Here is a 22,869-nt window from a genome sequence, read left to right as displayed (position 1 = left end):
CAGAAATCCTTGCTCTCATAGAGAGCAGGACACTGAACCAAATCAATAAGTAAAATAAATAGTATGTTAGATCGTGACGAATTCTATGGAAAAGCATACAGCACTAAAGGGAGAGAAGGAGCATGGGCTGGGGAGAGGGTTTCAGGTGTAAATCAGGTGTTAGGGAAGGCCTTGCTGAGAAGGTGACCAGGGATGTGCTGGCTATTTTGTTGACTTTTAATTATGAAAAATTTCAAACACACCCAAAGCACAGAAAATCATACAATGAATCCCTATGTCCCCATCAATCACCTTCAATAATTATCAATGTTCTGCCTTTCTTGTTTCTTCTATCCCACCCCAGCCCCATTCTGGGAGGTGTGGAGAAATCTAAAGCCTATCTCAGATGCCATATTATTTCACCCATAAATATGTCAGAATATGTCTCTAACAGAGAAACACATAAAACTGTATATAACCTCAATACCTTTATCATGGTATAAGTCTTTAATTTAAAAAAATTTTTTTAGAGACAAGGTCTCTCTCTGTCACCCAGGCTGGAGTACAGGCTGTGGTCATAGCTCACTGCAGCCTGGAACTCCTGGGCTCAAGTGGTCCTCCTGCCTTAGCCTCTTGAGAAGCTGGGACCACAGGAGCACTCCACCACTCCCGGCTTCATTCCTTAATTTATGTGCTAACTCAATTCATGTTCAGTTTTCCCCAAATATTGACCAAAAAAATATATATAATAAATATAATATATTATATATAATAAATATATTATATATACTATATTATAAATATAAATATAAATATATATATAAATATATATAATATAATATATTATAAATATAATATATTATATATAATATATTATAAATATAATATATTATATATGACATATATATAATAAATACAATATATTATATATAATATATAATAAATATAATATGTAATAAATATTATATATTATATATAATAAATATTATATATAATATATAATAAATATAATATATAATATATAATAAATATATTATATATAATATATAATAAATATATATTATATATTATATACAATAAATATTATATATAATATATAATAAATATATATTATATATTATATACAATAAATATTATATATTATATATTATATAATATATTATATATTATATAATATATTATATATTATATAATATATATTATATAATATATTATATATTATATATTATATAATATTACATATTGTATATAATATAATATATTATATATTATATAATAAATAATATATTATATATTATATAAGAAATATAATATATTATATATTATATAAGAAATATAATATATTATATATTATATAAGAAATATAATATATTATATATTATATAAGAAATATAATATATTATATATTATATAAGAAATATAATATATTATATATTATATAAGAAATATAATATATTATATTATATAAGAAATATAATATATTATATATTATATATAATAAATATAATATTTTATATATGTATATTTACAATTCATTTGTTCAAATCAGAATCCAAACAAGGTCCATACATTGCATTTGGTTGATACTTGACTTTTATATTTTTTATAAAATTATTATTATTTGTAGAGACAGGGTCTCACCGTGTTGCTCAGGCTGGTCTCAAACTCCTGGCGTCAAGTGATCCTTCTGCCTCAGCCTCCCAAAGTGCTGGGATTACAGGTGTGAGCCATGGCACCCGGCCTTGACTCTTTTAATACAACAGTTGTGCCTCCTTCCCCCCTTTATCATTTGTTGTTGAAGCCCCAGCGTCATTTATCTTATAGAACTTCCCACATTCTGGATTTGCCAAACGTGTCCTCATGGAATTACTTAAAATGTTCCTCTAGCTTCCGTATTTACTCTAACTGTAGACAGATCCAGAGACTTCCTGAGATTCATATTTCTTCATTTTTTTTTTCAAGAAGACATTTACTGGCCCGTGTTCCACTTGACACTTATCTACATCAGTGGGTTCAGGGTTTGTTAGCCTGGTCTATTTGTTACAAAGTTCTCCAAATTAACTTTTTCAGTTTTTTTTTTTTTTTTTTCACTGTCAAATAGTCAGCTGAAGCGAATTTTTTTTTTTTTTAGAGGTTGGGGTCTTGCTATGCCTAGGCTGGTCTTGAAATACTGGGTTCAAGTGATCCTCCTGCCTCAGCCTCCCAAAGTGCTGAGGACACCCGGCTATATATTTTTAATTATAAAAATTTTTATTTGCCTGGCTTATTTGACCAGTAAAAAAAAATTCAAACATTTAGCAAAGTTGAAAGAATTTTACAGGGAGCCTGTATACCCAGTCATCTGTTTTACCTCTCATCAACCTTTTACTCAATGATTAGAACAGCGTTTGATAATGTTGTCTGGAACCATTATTTCATTAAGGCTTGCAAAATATAATTTCCTTGTTGAAATTTTTTTTTAAACTTTGAGACAGGGTCTTTCTCTGTAACCCAGGCTGGAGTGCAGTTGTTCCACCATGGCTCACTGCAGCCTTGACCTCCCAGGCTCAAGTAATCCTCCTGCCTCAGCCTGCCAAGTAGCTGGGACCACCAACATGCACCACCATGCCCGGCTAATTTTTAAAATTTTTTTGTAGAGATGGGGTCTTACTATGTTGCCTAGGCTGGTCTCAAACTCCTGGACTCAAGTGATCCTCCTGCCTTGCCCTCCCAAATTGCTGGGATTACAGGTCTAAGCCATCATGGCCAGCCAAAATTATGTTTTCCTAGTGTTGTTATTCTTTCTGAAGTCTTCTATAAATAAGTTTTCCTGGCCGGGTGCGGTGGCTCACGCGTGTAATCCCAGCACTTTGAGAGGCCCAGGCGGGTGGATCACCTGAGGTCAGGAATTCGAGACCAGCCTGGCCAATATAGTGAAACCCTGTCTCTACTAAAAATACAAAAATTAGCTGGGCATGGTGGCGGGCACCTGTAATCTAGCTACTCGGGAGGCTGAGGCAGGAGAATTGCTGGAACCCGGGAGATGGAGGTTGCAGTGAGCCGAGATTGCACCATTGCACTCCAGCCTGGGCCAATAACAGCGAGACTCAGTCTCAAAAAATAAATAAATAAAAATAAATAAGTTTTCCTTCACCATCTATTTAGTTGTCCAGAAATATAGTCCATATAGGAAAGGCCAAGTAGATGTTAAATTTCTATTATCAATTTCCTAAAAAAAATTGATACATGAGTTAGTGCCTAGCAACCTCTAAAATAAACCAATGAGTTTCATTTTAATTTCTCTTGAGTTGCATTGTGAATTCTTGTTTTTATATACGTGATATGTTTCAATCCACTGCAAGCATCACTCTCTTTTGATGCTCGAATTGTACCTTCTTTAGCCAGTGGAAGCCACTTCAAGTAGGTTTCTGTGTCTTTTCTTTTTTTTTTTTTTGAAATGGAGTCTTGCTCTGTCACCCAGGCTAGAGTGCAGTGGCACAATCTCAGCTCACTACAACCTCTACCTGCCAGGTTCAAGGGATTCACATGTCTCAGCCTCTTGAGAAGCTGGGATTACAGGCATGTGCCACTACACCCAGCTAATTTTTGTATTTTTAGTAGAGACAGGTTTCTCCATGTTGCCCAGGCTGGTCTCGAACTGGTGAGCTCAAGCGATCCGATCCGCCCACCTCAACCTCCCAAAGTGCTGGGATTACAGGCATGAGCCACTGTGCCTGGCCAGGTTTCTGTGTCTTTTGACACAATCTCAGCAGTCTTTGACAGCTTCTTTGCTGTTTGGCATAGCAAGATAACCAAGTATATTTTGTGTATTTCCTGTATTAAACCTGGTACCAGACATTGCTCTAAATAGCGTTGTTCATCTTAGTTGAACATAAGAATCCTAATCGAAATCCTAGAGGTGTAAAATGCTACTGGATTCTAGGCCTTCTTGGTAAACAGAACTAGGAAATAAATTTTTAAAAAATAAAAATAAATCAAGTTCACACTGATACTTTCAATTCAAATTAAGGATCACAAGAGTTTTACTTATTATTTTAAATTTATATCTATCAGGCTGGGCACGGTGGCTCATGCCTTATAATCCCAGCACTTTGGGAGGCCAAGCAGGTGGATAACTTGAGGTCAGGAGTTCGAGACCAGCCTGCCCAACATGGTGAAACTCTGTCCCTACTAAAAATATAAAAATTAGCTGGGCATGGTGGCGGGCACCTGTGATGCCAGCTACTTGGGAGGCTGAGGCATGAGAATCGCTTGAACCTGGAAGGCAGAGGTTGCAGTGAGCTGAGCTCATGCCACTGCACTCCAGCCCGGGCTACAGAGCCAGACTCCATCTGAAAAAAAAAAAAAATTATACCTACCACTCTTACACTGAAAATATTGGTTTCTATTGACATTAACTTACTTATTTGCTCTATTCTAATATATAATAGTTGCAAAATGATATTTAATATTATTACTAATAGTAAGTTTACTGAATATAGTTTAAAATGTTGTTGTGGTTCATTTTGTCCTTGAGATATATCCCACTAGGACTGTGTGGTCAAAATACTGTCTTTCAAAATCATTTGAAATCACTTTTCCCCATGTGACTATGCCTCCAAGTTGGTAAGATGCAGGTTATTTGTTTCAGTGTGGGATATTTAGGGGTTACTTAACTTTTTTTTTAATCTGTTAACATTATATAAAGTATTTTATATGCTTACACAGTGAAAATTATGAAACAGGGCACATTTAAGGAGATCCAGCCATCATGCCTGCTTCCTCCCCTCTTTTTACTACTTCCCCTGACAGAGAATTATTCTTATTAGTTTCCTTCCATTGTTTTCTTTTGTTAAACACAAGCAAATCTGCACATATAAAAATGTACTTTTAACATTGTAGTAAACTGTGCACATTTTCACTTGAGGAGGTTATTATTATTATTAATTTCAAAATAATGTTTTAATAATTAACTTAAATTCCCTACTGCATAATGTTTTAACTAAAATTCTAGGGCCCTGCCTGACACTTCCTGTCTCCTTTCCTGGCTTGCTTTTTCTCCATAGTTCTCACTGTGTCATAAACTATATATATATCTCTTTTATTTTTTATTTTTTATTTTTTTGAGACAGAGTCTCACTCTGTTGCCCAGGCTGGAGTGCAGCAGCATGATCTCGGCTCACTGCAACCTCTGCCTCCCAGGTGCAAGCGATTCTCCTGCCTCAGCCTCCCGGGTAGCTGGGACTACAGGCGTGCACCACCACACCCAGCTAATTTTTGTATTTTCAGTAGAGACGGGATTTCACTATATTGGCCAGGCTGGTCTTGAACTCCTGACCTTGTGATCTGCCTACCTTGGCCTCCCAAAGTGCTGGGATTACAGGCATGAGCCACTGCACCTGGCCCCATAAACTCTATATTTTACCTGCTATGTTTATTGTCTGTCTTCCCTGCCAGAATGTAGGTTCCATGAGGGTAGGGGTTTTGTCTGTTTTGTTTCTGCTGTAACCCCAGCACCTAGAACAATGCCTAGCACTCAAACAGTATTTGTGGAATGAATACCAGCATGCTTGATCAGCATCTGAAGAATAAGTAGATACATGAGCAAATAAACACACGGCCTTGTGTTCCCTCATCCCATCCCAAGAACCCAGCTTTGTAGCTGGGCCCACTGCCCTGACCACATGTAGCCAAGACCCCAGCATGTCGTCTCAGTCATCCTTCTCTCTTGCCCCAGGTGTCAAATGTGGGGGTGTGCTCTCAGCACCTTCTGGAAACTTCTCCAGCCCCAACTTCCCTAGACTGTACCCCTACAACACAGAGTGCAGCTGGCTGATCGTGGTGGCCGAGGGATCCGTGGTGCTGCTCACCTTCCATGCCTTTGACCTGGAGTACCACGACACCTGCAGCTTCGACTTCCTGGAAATCTACAATGGGGCCTCACCAGACAAGGGCAACCTGCTGGGGAGGTTCTGCGGCAAGGTGCCCCCGCCGCCCTTCACCTCCTCCTGGCATGTCATGTCTGTCGTCTTCCACTCGGACAAGCACGTGGCCGGCCATGGCTTTTCTGCAGGCTACCAGAAAGGTCAACGGGGGGCCTTAGGGACCCGGTGCAGTGGCTCACACCTGTAATTCTGGTGCTTTGGCAAGCCAAAGTGGAGGATTACTTGAGCCCAGGAGTTCAAGGGGGGATTTGGCAGTGGAGGAGCTGGCCCTGGGGTGGAGGTGGGAAGATAGCAGCAGGGCTCAGGTGAGACCTACAGGGTCTCAGCATCTTGGCGCATAGGCTGCTCTGTAACCTGCACGACCCAGCTCTCATGCATAGTTTATAAGGCAAAAGCAGCCTCCTCACCGTTCATGACCGTGCTTGTAATCCTGGTAGCTGGGGTTCCCACCTTCATGGCAATGCTCCCCATGCTGCCCTCCGTTTCTCCCGGAGTCCTCAGAGGGTCGCACTGTGCTCAGGAATGAGGCTGTCACGCTCTACTACCCTTGTCATTCTTGTCCTGTGTCATGGCATAAGGCCACAGGAGGGGACACCACTGCTGTTGGGGCCTTCTGCGGCATCCCACCACTTCACAGCTTGGGAATCCTTGCCTGAGTTCCCACACGAGGGTCTGGGTGGAGCTAGTGACTGTTATATCATGTGTCCCTAACCCCTCTCTCCTTCAACCAGGTTTGACACCTGCCTCTCAGTCTAGTGAGGGGAGAGGAGGCCTTGTTCTTCTTGCCTTTCTCTTTGATTCACTCATCCTTGTCCCCAGGTTCTGTGCAAAGGCTCAAATGTCCTGCTTCCTCCCAGTGCGAGAACCAAAGGCCTCGTTGATGTTAACTCCAACAGTAGACACCCACAGAGGCTACTGGTTCCCAGGGTCCACCAACAGCAATCCTGGGGGACTCAGGTGGGACCCCAGTCACTGCTGCATTTGGAAGGATAGAACTGTAGAATGCCACAGCACAAGAACCATAGGCTGATCTAATCATAGTTTTGGAATTTTAGACCCTTAGATTTGTAGAAATGTTAGGATATCAAAGTCATAATACCATCAGCCACATTTCCTAACATTTTTAAAAACAGGAATACCTTTATGTCAAATGGAACCTTAATTTAATCCCCCATTTAAAAAAAAAAGATAAAGGCAATAAAAAATAAAGGCAATGTTTTAGTGGTATGCATTTATTCTGTAAGTTCTTTTTGTTTGTTTGTTTGTTTTTTTGTTTTGAGATGGAGTTTTGCTCTGTCACCCAGGCTGAAGTGCAGTGGCGCAATCTTGGCTCACTGCAATCTCTACCTCATGGGTTCAAGCCATTCTCCTGCCTCAGCTTCCCGAGTAGCTAGGATTACAGGCGCGCGCCACCCACCATGCTTGACTAATTTTTGTATTTTTAGTAGAGACGGGATTTCGCCATGTTGGCCAGGCTGGTCTCAAACTCCTGACCTCAAGTGATCCACCCGCCTCGGCTTCCCAAAGTGCTGGGATTACAGGCATGAACCACGGTGCCCAGCCTGTGAATTCATATTTTAACTTTTTTTTTTTTTTTTTTGAGACAGAGTCTTGCTCTGTCGCCCAGGCTGGAGTGCAGTGGCAGGATCTCAGCTCACTGCAACCTCTGCCTCCCAGGTTCATGCCATTCTCCTGCCTCAGCCTCTCCGAGTAGCTGGGACTACAGGCGCCCGCCACCACACCCGGCTAATTTTTTGTATTTTTAGTAGAGTCGGGGTTTCACCGTGGTCTTGATCTCCTGACCTCGTGATCCGCCCGCCTCGGCCTCCCAAAGTGCTGGGATTACAAGCGTGACCCACCACGCCCGGCCTCATATTTTAACTTCTTATAAGCCAATCATTAAAAACACAAGTAAATATTGATGGCCTCCAATGAGTTAAATTTTTAAATGTAGAATATTTAAATTTTAATATCTTGTTAAAGATATTAAAGTCTGTGGGTGCTGTCTTTTCATTACATTAAAAGAGAGCTTGAAATACAGCATAAGAATGAAATTCATACCAGGTGCCAGCAGGTGCTCCAGGGGGCTGCTGGGGAGCCCCAGGGCACAGTTGGGAAGTCTCCGCGAAGGTTGTTAGTGTTGGAAGGGATCTCACAGGCTATCTAACCCTGCCCTCTCATTTCACAAAATCTGAGTCCCTGAGAGGGCCTTCCTAAAGTCACATGGCTGGGCCAGCACTGGGAAAAGACGCCAAGTCCTTAAACGCCCCATCCAGAGCCCTGGTCACACAGCCGTGCCATAGGGCGAGACGCTAGAGTCTCAGGAAACACATCCCACATATGCCCTCCCTGCTGGTGACCTCCAGCAAGTCACGGCATTCACCCACACTTGCCTTGTGGTTATACTGGCCAAGCTGGCTTCCTGAGAGTTTCCGGCAACATATTTTCACACTCTGCTCAAATCTGAGCCCAGTGGATCAAGCTGGTTCAGTCTTATGATTTCTAATGTTCCAATGAGTCTCAGAGAGGCTGGGTTACTTCCCCAGAGTCACACAGCTAATAAAATGCAGAGATGGGAGACTACTTGTCAGCAGATGTCAAACCAAGCTCTACTTCATCAGGTCCTCTCTCTAAGTCTTGGTGTCCTTATCTGTTAGGGAGGTTTGATCACATTCATGAGCTCAGACACCTCAGCCTCTGTGCCCCACTGGCCTTGTAGGAGTGGACAGTGAAGGTCACAAGGGTCAAATGCACAGGATCCATAGTTAGTCTTCCTGGATTCAAATCCCACTTTCCCAGTTACCAGGTGGGTGATCTGCTCTCAGGGCCCTGACCACGTTCCCTGGGCCCTGCCACTTCAATGTGCTTCTGCCACCCTCCACAGTTCTTTGTTGGAGGGCTTTTTTTTGGAGTCTCGGTAGGTCACTCCCAGCCCACAGCAGCCCTCCGCCTGCACGCTGGGGAGTTGGCATATAAATGCCACAGCTCCCTCGCTCCTAGATTGACAGAACTCTGAAGTATGTGCTTTACCCCTTCCCCAGAGTTCCCCCCGAGGTCAGCAGCTGACTTGAACACACCTTCCCTTCTCTGTCCACTCCCTCCCTCCCCACTTGGGGGCCCCTGGATTTCCCAAGCAAACTCCTTGCACTCAAATCCTTATCTCAAGGTCTGCGTGGGTGAACTCAAACTCAAGTAAGCTACTGAACTTCTTTGCCTCCCTTTTCTTAATTACAAAATCAGAGAAACTGCAGCACAGTCCTTGTGGGGCTACTCAGGATTTGAACAGGCAGCATAGGTGCCAAGTGCTAGGCCTGAGCACGTGCTACACTTGCTACTTGGGTAGCAGGTGCTTGGTGGATGGTAATGAGGCCCTCATGAGATACCTGTGGGGGCAGCATGTTGGAGTGTCTTGTTCCCAAGGGAGGAAATTGGGAGCCACAAGGAGAAAGAAAGGTCAGCTCAAGTGGGCTCCCTTGCAGATGTGTGTGGCGGTGTCCTGACTGGCCTGTCGGGGGTCCTCACCAGCCCTGAGTACCCCAACAACTACCCCAACAGCATGGAGTGCCACTGGGTGATCCGGGCCGCCGGCCCTGCCCGCGTCAAGCTGGTGTTCGTGGACTTCCAGGTGGAGGGCAATGAGGAATGCACCTATGACTACGTGGCTGTGCTTGGGGGGCCTGGCCCCACCCGTGGGCACCACTACTGTGGCAGCACAATGCCCCCCACCCTCGTGTCTCTGGGCCATGAACTGCAGGTGGTCTTCAAGTCCGACTTCAACATCGGAGGCCGTGGCTTCAAGGCCTACTACTTCTCAGGTAGGAGGGGCTGGAGCTTCACCCTGAATCCTCCTGTGCCTACTGGCCTCCTGTCTCCCCATTACACTTGCAGGGGTCACACCTTTCTGCCCCCTAGCAGTCTTGGGCTTTCTGCACTCTCTCCGCTTGGAATGCTCTAGCATACCCTTGGCCGATGCCAAGGCATAAGCATGTCACCTCTGCGAAGACTTCCTGTTTTACCAGAATTAATCGCTTTTTCAACTCCTAGGTTTTTTACACTATGATCCAACATTTGTCACTTCTGTGTGTGGTTTGCATGTCAATCTCCCCTGTCTGACTGAGTCCCTTATGGGCTTATTTTTGCACCTGGCACATAGTAGGTACTCAATATTTGTAGAAATGAATGGATGAAGTCATGGGAACTTTACAGTCTAGTTAGAGAGATTATAAGGAAACAGACAGTGAAGCCATTATGATCTGTGCTATCCATCAGTAAGAATCATGGATGACTTCGTGGAGGAGAGAATTGAGCAGTACCCTGAAGGAGTTAGATGGAAGCAGAAGGGAAGGGCGTTCCAAGCAGGAGGAACAGCATGTGCAAAGGCCTGGAGGGCAGAGTGTTTGGTATGCTCATAGTACATACCAAATGGGGCAGTGAGAAAAGGGGAAAGGCCAGGCATGAACCACATCATCTGTCAAGCCAGGGAGTTCGGAGGTAACTCTGAGGACAGGTATTGTGTATTATTATTGAATTCCTAACAGGGCCTACACCTGTCAAGGGGACTGTCAATTGGAATGCAAGTCCCAGCTTTCAGCTAGTTGCAGTTTAAAACAAGCTTTGGGATCAAGCATCCAAACTTTCAGGTAGTTAGGATCAATTGTCTGGTTTGCTAGCCATGGTGCCCACAACCTGCCTGGTGGTTTTAGGGCCACTGTGGCACCTGCTGCCTAAGCTGTAACTGCAGAGGGTGACTTCTCCTCTCCCCTCACTGTTGCTCCTCCCACCTCCCCATCCCCCACCCAGGAGAATGCCAGGAGGTATACATGGCCGTGCGGGGTAACTTCTCCAGCCCACAGTACCCCAGCTCCTACCCCAACAACATCCGCTGCCACTGGACCATCCGCCTGCCCCCAGGCTACAGGGTCAAGGTGTTCTTCCTGGACCTGGACCTGGAGGAGCCCAACAGCCTGACCAAGACCTGTGACTTTGACCATCTGGCGGCCTTCGATGGGGCCAGCGAGGAGGCACCCCTGCTGGGGAATTGGTGTGGACACCACCTGCCACCACCCGTCACCTCAAGCCACAACCAGCTTCTGCTTCTGCTGCACACGGACCGCAGCACCACCCGCAGGGGCTTCTCTGTGGCCTACATCGGAGGTCAGCTGGGCTGTGGGAGTGGGTCCACTGAGGGGGAAGGGGAGGCTTTGCAGCCTCGGTCTTTGCAGCCTCCTTCCTCCATCCCGCCAGTTTGTCCTGCCCCCCCATGAATGGTCTTCTCCAGCGCCTTCTCCGTTGGCTACACCCTTGCCCATTCTCGGGACCCTGAGACTGGACGGCACGGCTCTCACCTGTTTCCACTATTGCAGAGCCTCCTGCCCCAGCTCCTAACTTCATGAGTCCTCACCCCTCCCCATCTGGTTCCTTCCCCCTGGGCCCCTGGCCCCCCTTGTGTTGTTATTGGTCCCCTGTATCCAGGGGAAATAGACAAAATATGGTAATATTGTTGAAGGTAAAAAACTTGGTCTAACAGTGGGGATGTCTACCAGCCCTGCTGGGATCATTCAGAACTACTCATTGAAAACATGGTGCTTGTTTTTCCTCACTCAACAAGAAGCCTGGAGATAGGCAGCTGCTGTATTGGTTCAGGGGCTCAACACTGTTCCACGTGTTATCTCTGGGACTCTCTGAGCCTCACAGCTGCAAGATGGCTGCCATAGCTCCAGGCATCACATCCGTGTTCGAGGCTGGAGGGGACAGGGGAAGTGCCAGCTGCAAATGACTCTTTATCAAGAAAGCAAAAGCATCTCTAGAACCTCTCACAGGACTTTTACAAAATGTCCCATCAGTTTGAACTCAGTCAGATGGCCATGCCTGGCTGCAGAGGAAGCTGGGAAGCTGGTATTTGGCTTTCTCAGGCTCCATATTATTGTTTAGATTTGTCAGCCAAGAGGGTCCACCATTGCTCCCCTCCTCCCACCCTTCCTTGTCTATGGGCCCAGAAATATCTGCACTCTGCACCTATTGTGCCCTCTTCCTGGCCAAGCAAAGCTCCTCGTTGTGCAGGTATAGCAACGGAGGTGCTGAGAGGGGAAGGACTTCATTGTGACCACATGGGCAGTCAGTGGCACAGCCAGGATTAGAACTTACTCTCCTGCCTTCTTCTTGCTTGTTTGAGAGGGGCACAAGGGAGGGGAGTCCAGAGCTAAGCTCAGAGAGACCAGGGTCATGTCCAAATGCTGCCATTTACTGATCACCCAAGAGGGCTTATTTGTAAAAGAGGTTGATGAAGGCCCTAGACAGGTGGTCATGAAGGCCAAATGAAGTAACAAGGTCACAATGCCTGGATCCAAGGACATCTTTCCTTCAGGAAGGTGTCTCAGGCCTGTTTAGCATTCAAAAGATCTTTCCTTACTCCATATGCAAGGGGAGTTGGGGCCAGGGATGGAGGAGATGGTGATCTGCAGCAAGCTTGCGGCAGAGCCGTGAACTTGGGCAGGCCAGCCCCTTCGGGCCTCAGTGGGCTCCACCTGCAAGCTGGGGTGGGAGAGCTGTGGCTCTGATAGCACAGCCCTGGAGAGCCCAGCTCCATTGGCTCTGCCTCCACTAGCTGGCATGGCCCCATGTCTCTGTGGGCCTCAGTTTCTCCACCTGTAAGATGAGGAAAGATCTTTAAAGTTCCTTTTGCCTCTGATAGTCTTATTTCCAGAACTCTGCCAGGCCCTCTCCTAGCCCTGTGTGATTTAGGACAAGCCCCTTCTGCAGAGAAGGAGAGAAAGTTAGGGGGCTTCTCATCCCAGCTCCTGTTCCAGGGGCTTCAGGGCAGGAGTGCCCACCCCCACTCCACCCCACCTCCCTCCCCCTCAGATCCCTGTGGGGGCCCAGGGGCAGACAGGGGCACTCACACTGGGTGAGGCTCCAGATGTGGCCCAGGCTGCAGGAGGCCTCCCCACTAGGAGGGCAGCCACAGTGCCAGCTGGGGGTGACACACAGTTCATCACCACCGAGATCATCGTGGGAGACGGCTGGCCCATAAATCCCCGACTGCCCAGACACCAGAGGCTGAAATATGTCTCAGGCATTTCCCAGAGAGAGGTTGAGAGTTCCAGGCCTCTGCCTGCCAGCTCTCTTGCCTTTTCCTCCCACCAGGCAGCTGCCTTCCTTTCCCCTATCCTCACCCCTGCCCCTGCATGCGCGCACACACACACACACACACACACACACACACACACACACACAAACATGCTCACCCAAAGCAGATACTTTGAGTCATGTGTACACTGTCCTGGCCAGGAGGGCCGCAGGAGCCTGCTGAATAGGGCGAACAGACCATGAACTTTGAAATCCTGTCGACCCGGTTGGCCACTGCAAACAACTTCATCTCTCAGAGCGTCCATTTCCAAACCTGTAAAATGAGTTTAGTCACATCCATCTCCTGGGGTCATTGTAGGGAGGGAAAGTGAGGCTTCCCTCACTACCCTAACTGAAACTCTCCTTCCTCACTCCTCCCCAATTCCGATTGGCTCTACTCTCCTGCTGTTTCTTCTTTGCTTGATTTTCCTTCAGGGCACTCTGACATGTGGGTGTATTTTACATTTATTGCCCCCTCCCCCATCTAGAATGTAAGTTCCACGAGGCAAGAATTTCAGCTGTGTTTTTTTCCTCATTTTTGTATTTGTGGTGCTGAGAATAGGACCTGAACATAGTAGGCCATCAATATATTTGTTAAATAATTGAATGAATTGCCTGGCGCATGGCCAAGCGATTAGCAGATGAATTTTATGATTATTAAGAACATTCATTCATTCACTCAGCATTCACTGGGCCTGCCAAGCTCTGTGCTGGGCCCAGAGGACACTGAGAGAATCAGACTTGGTGCCTCCCCTGAGGAGCTCACAGTCTGATGGAGTTGAACGGAGTAACCCGTCTAAGATATCCCGCACTTGCCCTGTAGGATTCCGTAGGAGCTTTTCTTACTCTGGGCCTCAGTTTCCCCATCCACCACCCTTTGTGGGAGGGTAGGGGGTGTTGGGGAGGTGAGGGTCAGACTGCCTGACCCTAAGGCTTCCAGCTCCTCCCTCCGGTTCCCAGTGGTGCCCATGAACGTGAGCTGCTCCCGCACGGACTTCCAGATCCTGATCTCCACGCAGGCGCTGGCCCCACTGGAGCGGACCAAGGTCTACCTGGGCAGCCGGGGCTGTGCCGCCCAGGAGGTCGGCGGCAACTTCAGGATCCAGGCGCGCTTTGATACCTGCGGCACTGAGTCTCAGGTAGGGGCTGGGGGAGGGGGCAGGCACAAGGGAGGGACTCTGACCCTGCTGAAAGGCACCTCACATTCCTGAAAATTCAGCTTCTCCTGGCTCTGGGGGCCACACAGGCCTGGATGCAGAGCTAAGCCCTTCTTGGCTTTACTTACCTCAACCAATTTGCTCAGGGTAAATGTAGCAAAGAACTCCAGTAGGAGAGACAGAGGAGAGGGGGTCCCTCTGGTTCCAAGCTCTCTTCCTCTTCTCTTCCCAAATATCTTTCCTAACCCCAGCTGCTGCTGCCTAACCCCACAGCAACCTAAAGACGCTATCGGTCACTCCTGCTACAGGGGCCCTGCTGGCTGAGCTGCCAGCAGTTCTTCTTTGCTGTTCCTCCCCTTTCCCTTCAGTGCTCCCCAAGGACCCTGAAGACCTCACTCCTTTAATATGCAGATCTGTGTGGGAGCCCTGCTTCTCCTACCCATCCCCACCCTGGTGATCCAAATCCATCCCTGGGCTCCGCAGCACAAAAGGCCCTTTCGAGGCACAGGATCCCCTCCCTCAAAAGGCTATGAGGTTTACAAGTCCATTTTCCCTACTACCCTTGTATTTTGGAGGCCGTTAACCCAGACTTAGGGCCCTCAGAGAGTCACTGGGCAGTGGCTCAAGCACCCTGGATATTTGTATGCTTAGGGACAGGTCAGGAAGTGGGGTATGCAGAAAAGGAACAGTGGCCTCTGTTGGAAGACTCTCCAGCCTTGAAATCCAGGGGCTTTGCAGCAAACCCTCCCCCGCCTCCCAACATTAGCCACATGTATGCCTCTGGCCCCTCCAGGCCACCCTCTGCCTGCCCCAGCCTCCTGGCAGCCACCATTCTTTTGACCTAAGAAGAGGAGGACGGTAGGGGGCCAGTCCTGGCTGCCGAGGTATTCTGCCCTCCCCCTATTCCATGCCCTAAGTCTCCCAGGGGTTTTGTTTGGGCCAGAACCACATTCCATAAAGTCGTGGAATGATGGAGACAAAGAATCCAAGAAGCAGGGACTCAGGAAATCCTAGAACCAAGGACTCATAGACACTCACTGTCTCATAGTCACAGAACCACCACCAGAACTCAGAACCACAGGACCATGAAATCTTGGGGTCAGTATCTTGGAAACATAAAATCAGAAAACCTTGGATTCATGGATTCTTAGTGTAACCCTTATAAATCCTAGACCCTCAAGGATCAGTCTTTGCATAGAGTTGCTTTGGAAGATACGCAGCTCAAACAGCTGACAGCAATATAAAGTAATGCCAATCTTCACGTGCATCTCTTTAAAAACATTAGAGACTTGACTCCCTCCACAGCCATCAACACCCCATGTTGTGTGGCTTTTCTTTCTTTGTCAAGTCTGTCACTCATCAAAACCCCCTAAAGCTTCCCCCCCATTCTCTGATTTTTCCCTCCCTTCCTTATTATATAGATTTACTTTGGCCTTTCACTGGGTCCCCTTCCATTCTCAGGAGTCTTTCTTTCCCCAGTGTCCTGATTCTATATCCCAAAAATCCTGGGCACAAGTTCTCAGATGGGAACAGGAACTCCTTTGGGGACATGGAATCAGAGACTTTTGGAAGCCCAAAGTTGGAAGAGACACATAAAGTCACCTAGTCCATAAAACTGATTTGTGACCAGCCTGGTCAACATGATGAAACCTCGTCTCTACTAAAAATACAACAATTAGCTGGGTGTGGTGGTGAACTCCTGTAATCTCAGCTACTCGGGAGGCTGAGGCACGAGAATCGCTTGAACCCGGGAGGCAGAGGTTGCAGTGAGCCAAGATCGTGCCACTACACTCCAGCCTGGGCAACAGAGCAAGACTCTGTCTCAAAAAAAAAAAAAAAAAAAAAAAAGAACTCTCCTGATTTGTGACACCTGTTCAACCCTTCCCTGAAAGGGTCACCCAGTCTCTGGTGCTGGGGACTTCCTACTATTCACGGCTGCTGTGACTCTGCTAGGCAGCTTTGATTTTTAGAAGCGTCCTCTCAGAAGTGCTACTTGCTAGCTGGGGCCAGTTAGGAAACCCTGAAGAAGGCAGTGGCTGCTGCAGATTGGGCGTGGTTGGGAGAGGAGTTCTGCATCACTGCTGACCACGCCAGACCGTGCACCACAACGCTGCCCTCCAGCCTGGGCCTGCAGGCCCATCATCTCAGGGCCACTCGACTCCTTCATCTGCGGTGGGGAGGGCAGCAGGGTGCCAGGCCTCCACATCTCGTTCCTCGATGGCTCTTCCCGACACTAGGCTGCTGTTCCTGGGGTGGCCAGGGACTCAACACAGGATACCTACTGCAGATACCATCGGGAGAAAAGGCTGCAGGGGGAAACCGTACAGCACTGGGGACAAAGCTCCTAAGGTGGAGGCAGGAGACTTGGCTTCTGACCTAGCTCTGGGCAAGTCATTGCCCTTCCAGGCCTCAGTAGTCACGTCTGTAAATTTGCCAAGGATGAGGGATTGGAGTCGATGCTTTGAAAAGCCCCCTGTGGTTCTATATTCTTTTGTTTGAGTAAGATGTGATGGTCAGGAGCACAGTTAAGAGTTGGGCAGATCTGAGTGAGAATATGGGCTCTGTCACTTGTATGCTGTGTGACCTCAGGCAAGGGATTTAACCTCGGAGCCTTAGTTTCCTCCTCTGTAACATGGGGTTTTTTTTTTTTTTTTTTTGAGATGGAGTCTTGCTCTGTCCCCCAGGCTGGAGTGCAGTGGCGCAATCTCGGCTCACTGCAAGCTCCGCCTCCCGGGTTCACGCCATTCTCCTGCCTCAGCCTCCCGAGTAGCTGAGACTACAGGCGCCCGCCACCACGCCCGGCTAATTTTTTGTATTTTTAGTAAAGATGGGGTTTCACTGTGTTAGGATGGTCTCAATCTCCTGACCTCATGATCCGCCCGCCTTGGCCTCCCAAAGTGCTGGGATTACAGGCGTGAGCCACCACGCCTGGCCACATGGGGGTTTTAATGGTACCAATAAGAGAACGTTGTTGCGAGAATTAAATAAGATACTTAAAATATAGAGCTTGGACCATGGTAAATGGCCCCAGCACATTAGCCAGAGAAACACTGGCATCAAATCTGATATCGTCCTTCCAGACAGCTTACCCTCACGGTACCCCTTTTACAGATGGGATCCCTGAGGCTCAGAGTTAGGACTAGAACACAGGCTCCTCGGGCTCTGCCCCCCTGGTACTGAGACCCCCACATATATAGGGAAACAAGGTCAGCCCAAGCTCCTTCAGGTGTGACGAGTACCCTGTGACCCCACAGAGAAGAAACAACACTTCAGTGATTGTCAGCGTGCTGTACATCGACTTCTCGGCTGCGGGGCGGGAGGACATCCATGAGTACGAGGTCCGCTGTGAGCCGCGGCGCAAGGAGGCTTCTGTCCACCTGCTGTCTGGCTCTCACTGGCTGGGGCCCTATGCTGCCACTGCAGAGCACCTTCAGGAAGCACCACCCAGGGACGAGGCGGAGGCACTGGAGGGCCCAGTGAGCATGGTGGCCCAGGATACCAGTGACATCATCTTCCTGGGCCTTTGCATCCTGGCTGGAATCCTCATGGTTATTGCCATCGTGGTCTTGATGCTGCTTTGAATAGACAGTATAGGGACCTGGCATCTGACATGCCTGGGAGGCAGCTTAGGGACCCATAACAGGGGTGGCATGGGGATTTGCTGACTTGGTGACCATGGGCAGGTCATGTCCCTCTCTGAGCTTCCATTTCCTAGGGACAATCATTCTGCCCTGCTATCTCACAGGACTGGCATGAGGCTCAGAGGCAGGCAGAGATGGATAAGAGCTTTGTAATCTGTAGCATGCTGTGTATATGTATATGCAATTGCTGTTATTAATTTTAAAGATATTCTGCTGTAGAAAAGAACTCTCCCACGTGTGTTACTTGTCAGTTTGGATAGTTGTGGTCACTGGTGGCAGAGTGTAGATAAAACTGACTCATTCTATAACTTATATGGGTGCTTTACCAACTCAGGGTACAAACAAAGGCACCACTAATTTTCCTTCCTCCCTCCCTCCCTCCTTCCTTTCTTCCTTCCTTCCTTTCTCTCTTTCTTTTCTTTTCCTTCGACACAGAGTCCTGCTCTATTGCCCAGGCTGGAGTGCAATGGCACAATGTTGGCTCACTGCAATCTCTGCCTCCCGGGTTCAAGCAATTCTCCTACCTCAGCCTCCTGAGCAGCTGGGATTACAGGCGCCTGCCACCACACCCGGCTAATTTTTGTAGTTTTAGTAGAGATGTGGTTTCACTATGTTGGCCAGGCTGGTCTCGAATTCCTGACCTCAGGTAATCTGCCTGCCTTGGCCTCCCAAAGTGCTGGGATTGCAGGTGTGAGCCACTGCTTCCGGCCTTATTTTTCCAATTAATTGCTCATCTGAGACCTTCATTAGCAGGAAGCTAATGAAGTATCCATCCAGGGGCCTTCACCATCCTGAATTGACCCAGGAACCCTGGGAACTTTGTCTAAAGCAAGCTGGCTCTGCCTCCAAACTCCAGGAATAGAGAAAGGGAGCCGAAATCCCATCCAGTGCCCTCACTTCAGCCCCTGCCACATGGTGTCAGTGTTGAAGGCTGGACCTGCACATCTTGGCAGACGCTTGTCCGTGGAGGTGGCGATGCCCTGCTGGGTCACAGCCCCATATAAACCGGGGCAGGCCACACACTGTGCTCAGTCATGAGACTGGAGCTGAAGGCTGGTGTCTCCCTTTCATGTTGGAGTTTTTCCTTAAATGTCTGTGATCCTTGACAAAAGCTGATTGAAGTCCCACACGTCTCTGTCCTTGCCCCTGATGCCAAGCTCAGATCACCAGCCCATCTTTGCTCCCCAGAGGAGTTCTCTTTGGAGCCCTCTGTACCCTCTCCTGCCTTTGGACTTCAGTCAGGGCTACTCCAGTCTACTCAGAGCTACTCCAGTCCACTCACATTTTCTAAGTTCATATCACAGGGAGCTGGGGTTGGGTTTCCCACCCTTCCTCATGAGAAGACCTCTGGAATTATTATGCAAATTGATCCATCCTTCTCAGAGCTCTCCTTGACACCAAGAAGTGAAGCAATCTTGTTAATGAAAAATAAACAAAAAATGCATTTATAATACACCATTTCCCCCCTGCTCATCTTTGTATTTGCATAATGATCACTCCAGAGAGTCCTTTCACAATAGCAGAAATCTCCAGATTGACCATGCTGCCCACTGGCATCAAGTTAAAAAAACTGTGGCCCAATTACGATTCACTCAACAACCCAACAAGCATCCACTGGATTCCAGAGTTTGTGTCTGTTGCTGTGGCAGAGGCTCCAGGCACACAGCAGCACACACGCCAGATGAGATTCCTACGTGCGAGGCGTGTGGTGTGGGAGAGCAGAACTGCGGAGGGAGAGGGACAGATGCGTTGGTAACTTGGAAAAAAAATGAGGAAGAGCTGACAAAGTAAGAAATGAATTAAGCAAGGGATGAAGTTGCCTGGACATTAGGAATTAAAATGGGTTCAAGTCCAACTGGAAGAGTTAGAAATGGGTTTAAGCTCTTCTAGTGAATTAGGGACTTTTGTCAGGGTGGGTGTGCCGGCAGGAGAGTCTTGAATCTGCCCTAGGGTGCTGGGAGTAGAGCCCCCTTCTTCTTTCTCTCCTACCCACCTTCTCACTGTCAGTCTTGAGCCAGGTACCTTCAAGCAGTTACCTTCACCAGCCAGGTGCCTTCATCTTCATGAGCCCATTTCCTTCTGTGGCTCAGTTTTCTTTTTTTCTTTTCTTTCCTCCTTTCTTTCTTTCTTTCTTTCTCTCTCTTTCTTTCTTTCTTTCTTTCTTTCTTTCTTTCTTTCTTTCTTTCTTTCTTTCTTTCTCCCTCCCTCCTTTCCTTCTTTCCCTCCCTCCCTACCTCCTTTCTTCTTTCTTTCTTTCTTTCTTTCTTTGATGGAGTCTCACTTTATTGCCAGGCTGGAGTGCAGTGGCACAATCCCGACTCACTATTACAATCTCTGCCTCCCGGGTTCAAGCGATTCTCCTGTCTCAGCCTCCCGAGTAGCTGGGATTACAGGCGTACATCCGGCTAATTTTTGTATTTTTGGTAGAGATGAGGTTTCGCCATGTTGGCCAGCCTGATCTCGAACTCCTGACCTCAAGTGATTCGCCTGCCTTGGCCTCCCAAAGTGCCAGGATTACAGGCGTGAGTCACCATGCCTGTCCTTGGCCTCAGTTTTCTTACTGGCAAAATGTGACAAACATCATACCTTCAGCACCATCACTGTCCTGGCTACCACCTCCTAAGCACCAACTACGTGGCAGGTGTTCATCATGGCTCCCCCAAGGTCACACAGCAAATCAATGGCAAGGCTGGGCCTAGAACTTGGGTTTCTGAGTCAGAGCTTTTAAGTGGACTCACAGGTCCATGGTAATAATCTCATTTAAGACACTTTGCAAGTTAGCCCTAATTGCCCCCATTTTACAGACGGGGAAAGTGAGGCTCTAGAAGGGTAAGTGCTGTGCCCAAGGTCATATGGCTATGGAATGTTGAAACTTAGTTCTCCCCTGAACTGGGGGCATCGTGCAGCAGGCTGGAGCCTCTTGGGATCTCAGGCCAATGCCCTCAAATGCAAGAGCTGTGTCTGGTTGGGCAAGGATTGAAATAGTAGAGAATGAGAGGATGGTTTTATCTTCACAGATGTGCCCAAATACTGCCATTCCCAGCCCTCCAGGCAGCCAGCATGTTGATTATCTGTGTGAGCTGTGGAAAATGACAGTCTTTATGACAGCACAGTGTCTATTAGAAATGAAAGGGCTGAAATGATACCCATTAGCCAACATGCCCTGGCCCTGGAAGAGTGTCGGGCACGGCGGGCACGGCACAGCTTGCTTGCTCACTTACCAATTTTCTCTTTTCAGAGTGAGGGGCTGTGGAAAGAGCCAGGCTTGAACCCCAGCTCCCTCCCCATAGGCTGTGTGACCATGGGACATGCCAACCCTTGAATGGGAGCTTTGAATCCTGCTACCGGCCTGTCCCAGCAAGGCTGATGTCACTGAGGAAAGGTCCCTGGCAAATGGATGCATTGGTCTTGGGAAAACACTCTCTGGGCTGCAGGTCAGGCAGACTTGGGTTCATTTCCAGTTCTTTCCCTGACTCTGTGTGACCTTGGGTAGGTTGCTTAACCTCTCTGAGTCTCGGTTTCCTCATGTGTAGGATGGGGGTAGAAACACTCTCCTCGCCGGATTATCATGAGGATTAAGTGAGAGAACACGGAGAGAGCGCCCCGCATGGGGCTTCCCCTGGATGGATCAGGAAGTGGTTGGCTGGTGGGCTCTGGCCTGGGTAAGGGCTTCCCTGAGGAGTCCTCAGATCCCAGAGTTGGGAGAGGCCTAACAAGAAAGCAAGTCCCCACCCCACCCCCCATCCCACCTCCCAAGTCCCCATCCCACCCCCCATCCCACCTCCCAAGTCCCCACCCCACCCCCCATCCCACCTCCCAAGTCCCCACCCCACCCCCCATCCCACCTCCCAAGTCCCCACCCCACCCCCATCCCACCTCCCAAGTCCCCACCCCACCCCCATCCCACCTCCCAAGTCCCCACCCCACCCCCATCCCACCTCCCAAGTCCTCACCCCATCCCCCATCCCACCTCCCAAGTCCCCACCCCACCCCCATCCCACCTCCCAAGTCCCCACCCCACCCCCATCCCACCTCCCAAGTCCCCACCCCACCCCCCATCCCACCTCCCAAGTCCCCACCCCATCCCCTATCCCACCTCCCAAGTCCCCACCCCATCCCCTATCCCACCTCCCAAGTCCCCACCCCATCAACTATCGCACCTCCCAAGTCCCCACCCCACCCCCTATCCTACCTCCCAGCTTCCCTGCTGTTTTCCAACAGACCAAGGCTGTTTCCACCCACAGTCCTCCACATGGAATGTTCTTCCACCACAGCGTCTCCTGACTCGGCCCCTTCATGTCCCTTTCTACTCACATGACCCCTCGATCACTCACCTAAAATAGCATCCCCAGCCCGTCCCTGGTACCCCTTTGCTTTGCTTCATTTCCTTCCTAGCAGGTATCACCATCTGAAATGCCATTAGCTGTCTGCTTCTGCTTGTCTATGCTTGATTCCCCTCACTGCAAAGCCAGCTTCATGAGGCTATCTTCATCTCGTTCATCCCTGCCACCCAATGAGTATCTGTGGTTGAATGAGCGAATGAATGGATGGATTCGACTTCATTCAAGTCATTCAGTCCTGTGTGTGGATTGACTGTATTGTGGTGCAATCTAAGTCAAGGGCGTTTCTCAGGTGCCTTCTCCGTGTCCTCCCGCACAGAGATGCTGGCTCAGGCGTGGCCTGCCCCCAGGCCTCAGGAGCTCACTGTCTAACGGGGAGAGATATGCATGAAAGCAGCTGTAAGGCACACAGTGCTCGAAGAATCTGTCCATCTATCAGTCAGGGTGGTGGGAACAGGAGACAGTCCACTGAAATTGGGAATTTGAAGAGCATTTAATAAAGATATAACTGACAAAGGTGTGAGCAGGGGGCAGAGAAGCCACTGGGCATGGTGGCTCACACCCGTAATCCCCGCACTTCGAGAGGCCGAGGCAGGCAGATCACTTGAGGCCAGGAGTTTGAGACCAGCCTGGCCAACATAGCAAAACCCCGTCTCTACCAAAAATACAAAAATTAGCTGGATGTAGTGGCGCACCTGTAGTC

The 22,869-nt window shown here is 48.2% G+C and overlaps 1 protein-coding gene across 4 annotated transcripts in view; it reads left to right on the top strand.

The window, feature by feature from the left end:
* The window catches only part of CDCP2 (CUB domain containing protein 2), a 52,446-nt gene extending 34,407 nt beyond the window's left edge, over nt 1-18,039 (top strand). For all 4 annotated transcript variants that reach the window (XM_030813020.1, XM_030813021.1, XM_030813019.1 and 1 more), the window contains 5 exons: nt 5,696-6,043; nt 9,383-9,718; nt 10,704-11,057; nt 13,989-14,167; nt 17,440-18,039. In XM_030813020.1, coding sequence (XP_030668880.1) covers nt 5,696-6,043; nt 9,383-9,718; nt 10,704-11,057; nt 13,989-14,167; nt 17,440-17,766 — 1,544 coding nt within the window. In that variant the 3' untranslated portion in view covers nt 17,767-18,039. The remainder of the gene's footprint in view (nt 1-5,695; nt 6,044-9,382; nt 9,719-10,703; nt 11,058-13,988; nt 14,168-17,439) is intronic.
* Nucleotides 18,040-22,869: the final 4,830 nt, after the last annotated feature.

Source organism: Nomascus leucogenys, chromosome 5 (assembly GCF_006542625.1).
Source record: "Nomascus leucogenys isolate Asia chromosome 5, Asia_NLE_v1, whole genome shotgun sequence".
Classification (NCBI taxonomy): Eukaryota; Metazoa; Chordata; class Mammalia; order Primates; family Hylobatidae; genus Nomascus; species Nomascus leucogenys.
Note: the sequence above shows the minus strand (reverse complement) of the source record. Positions and strands in the feature narration are given on the sequence as shown.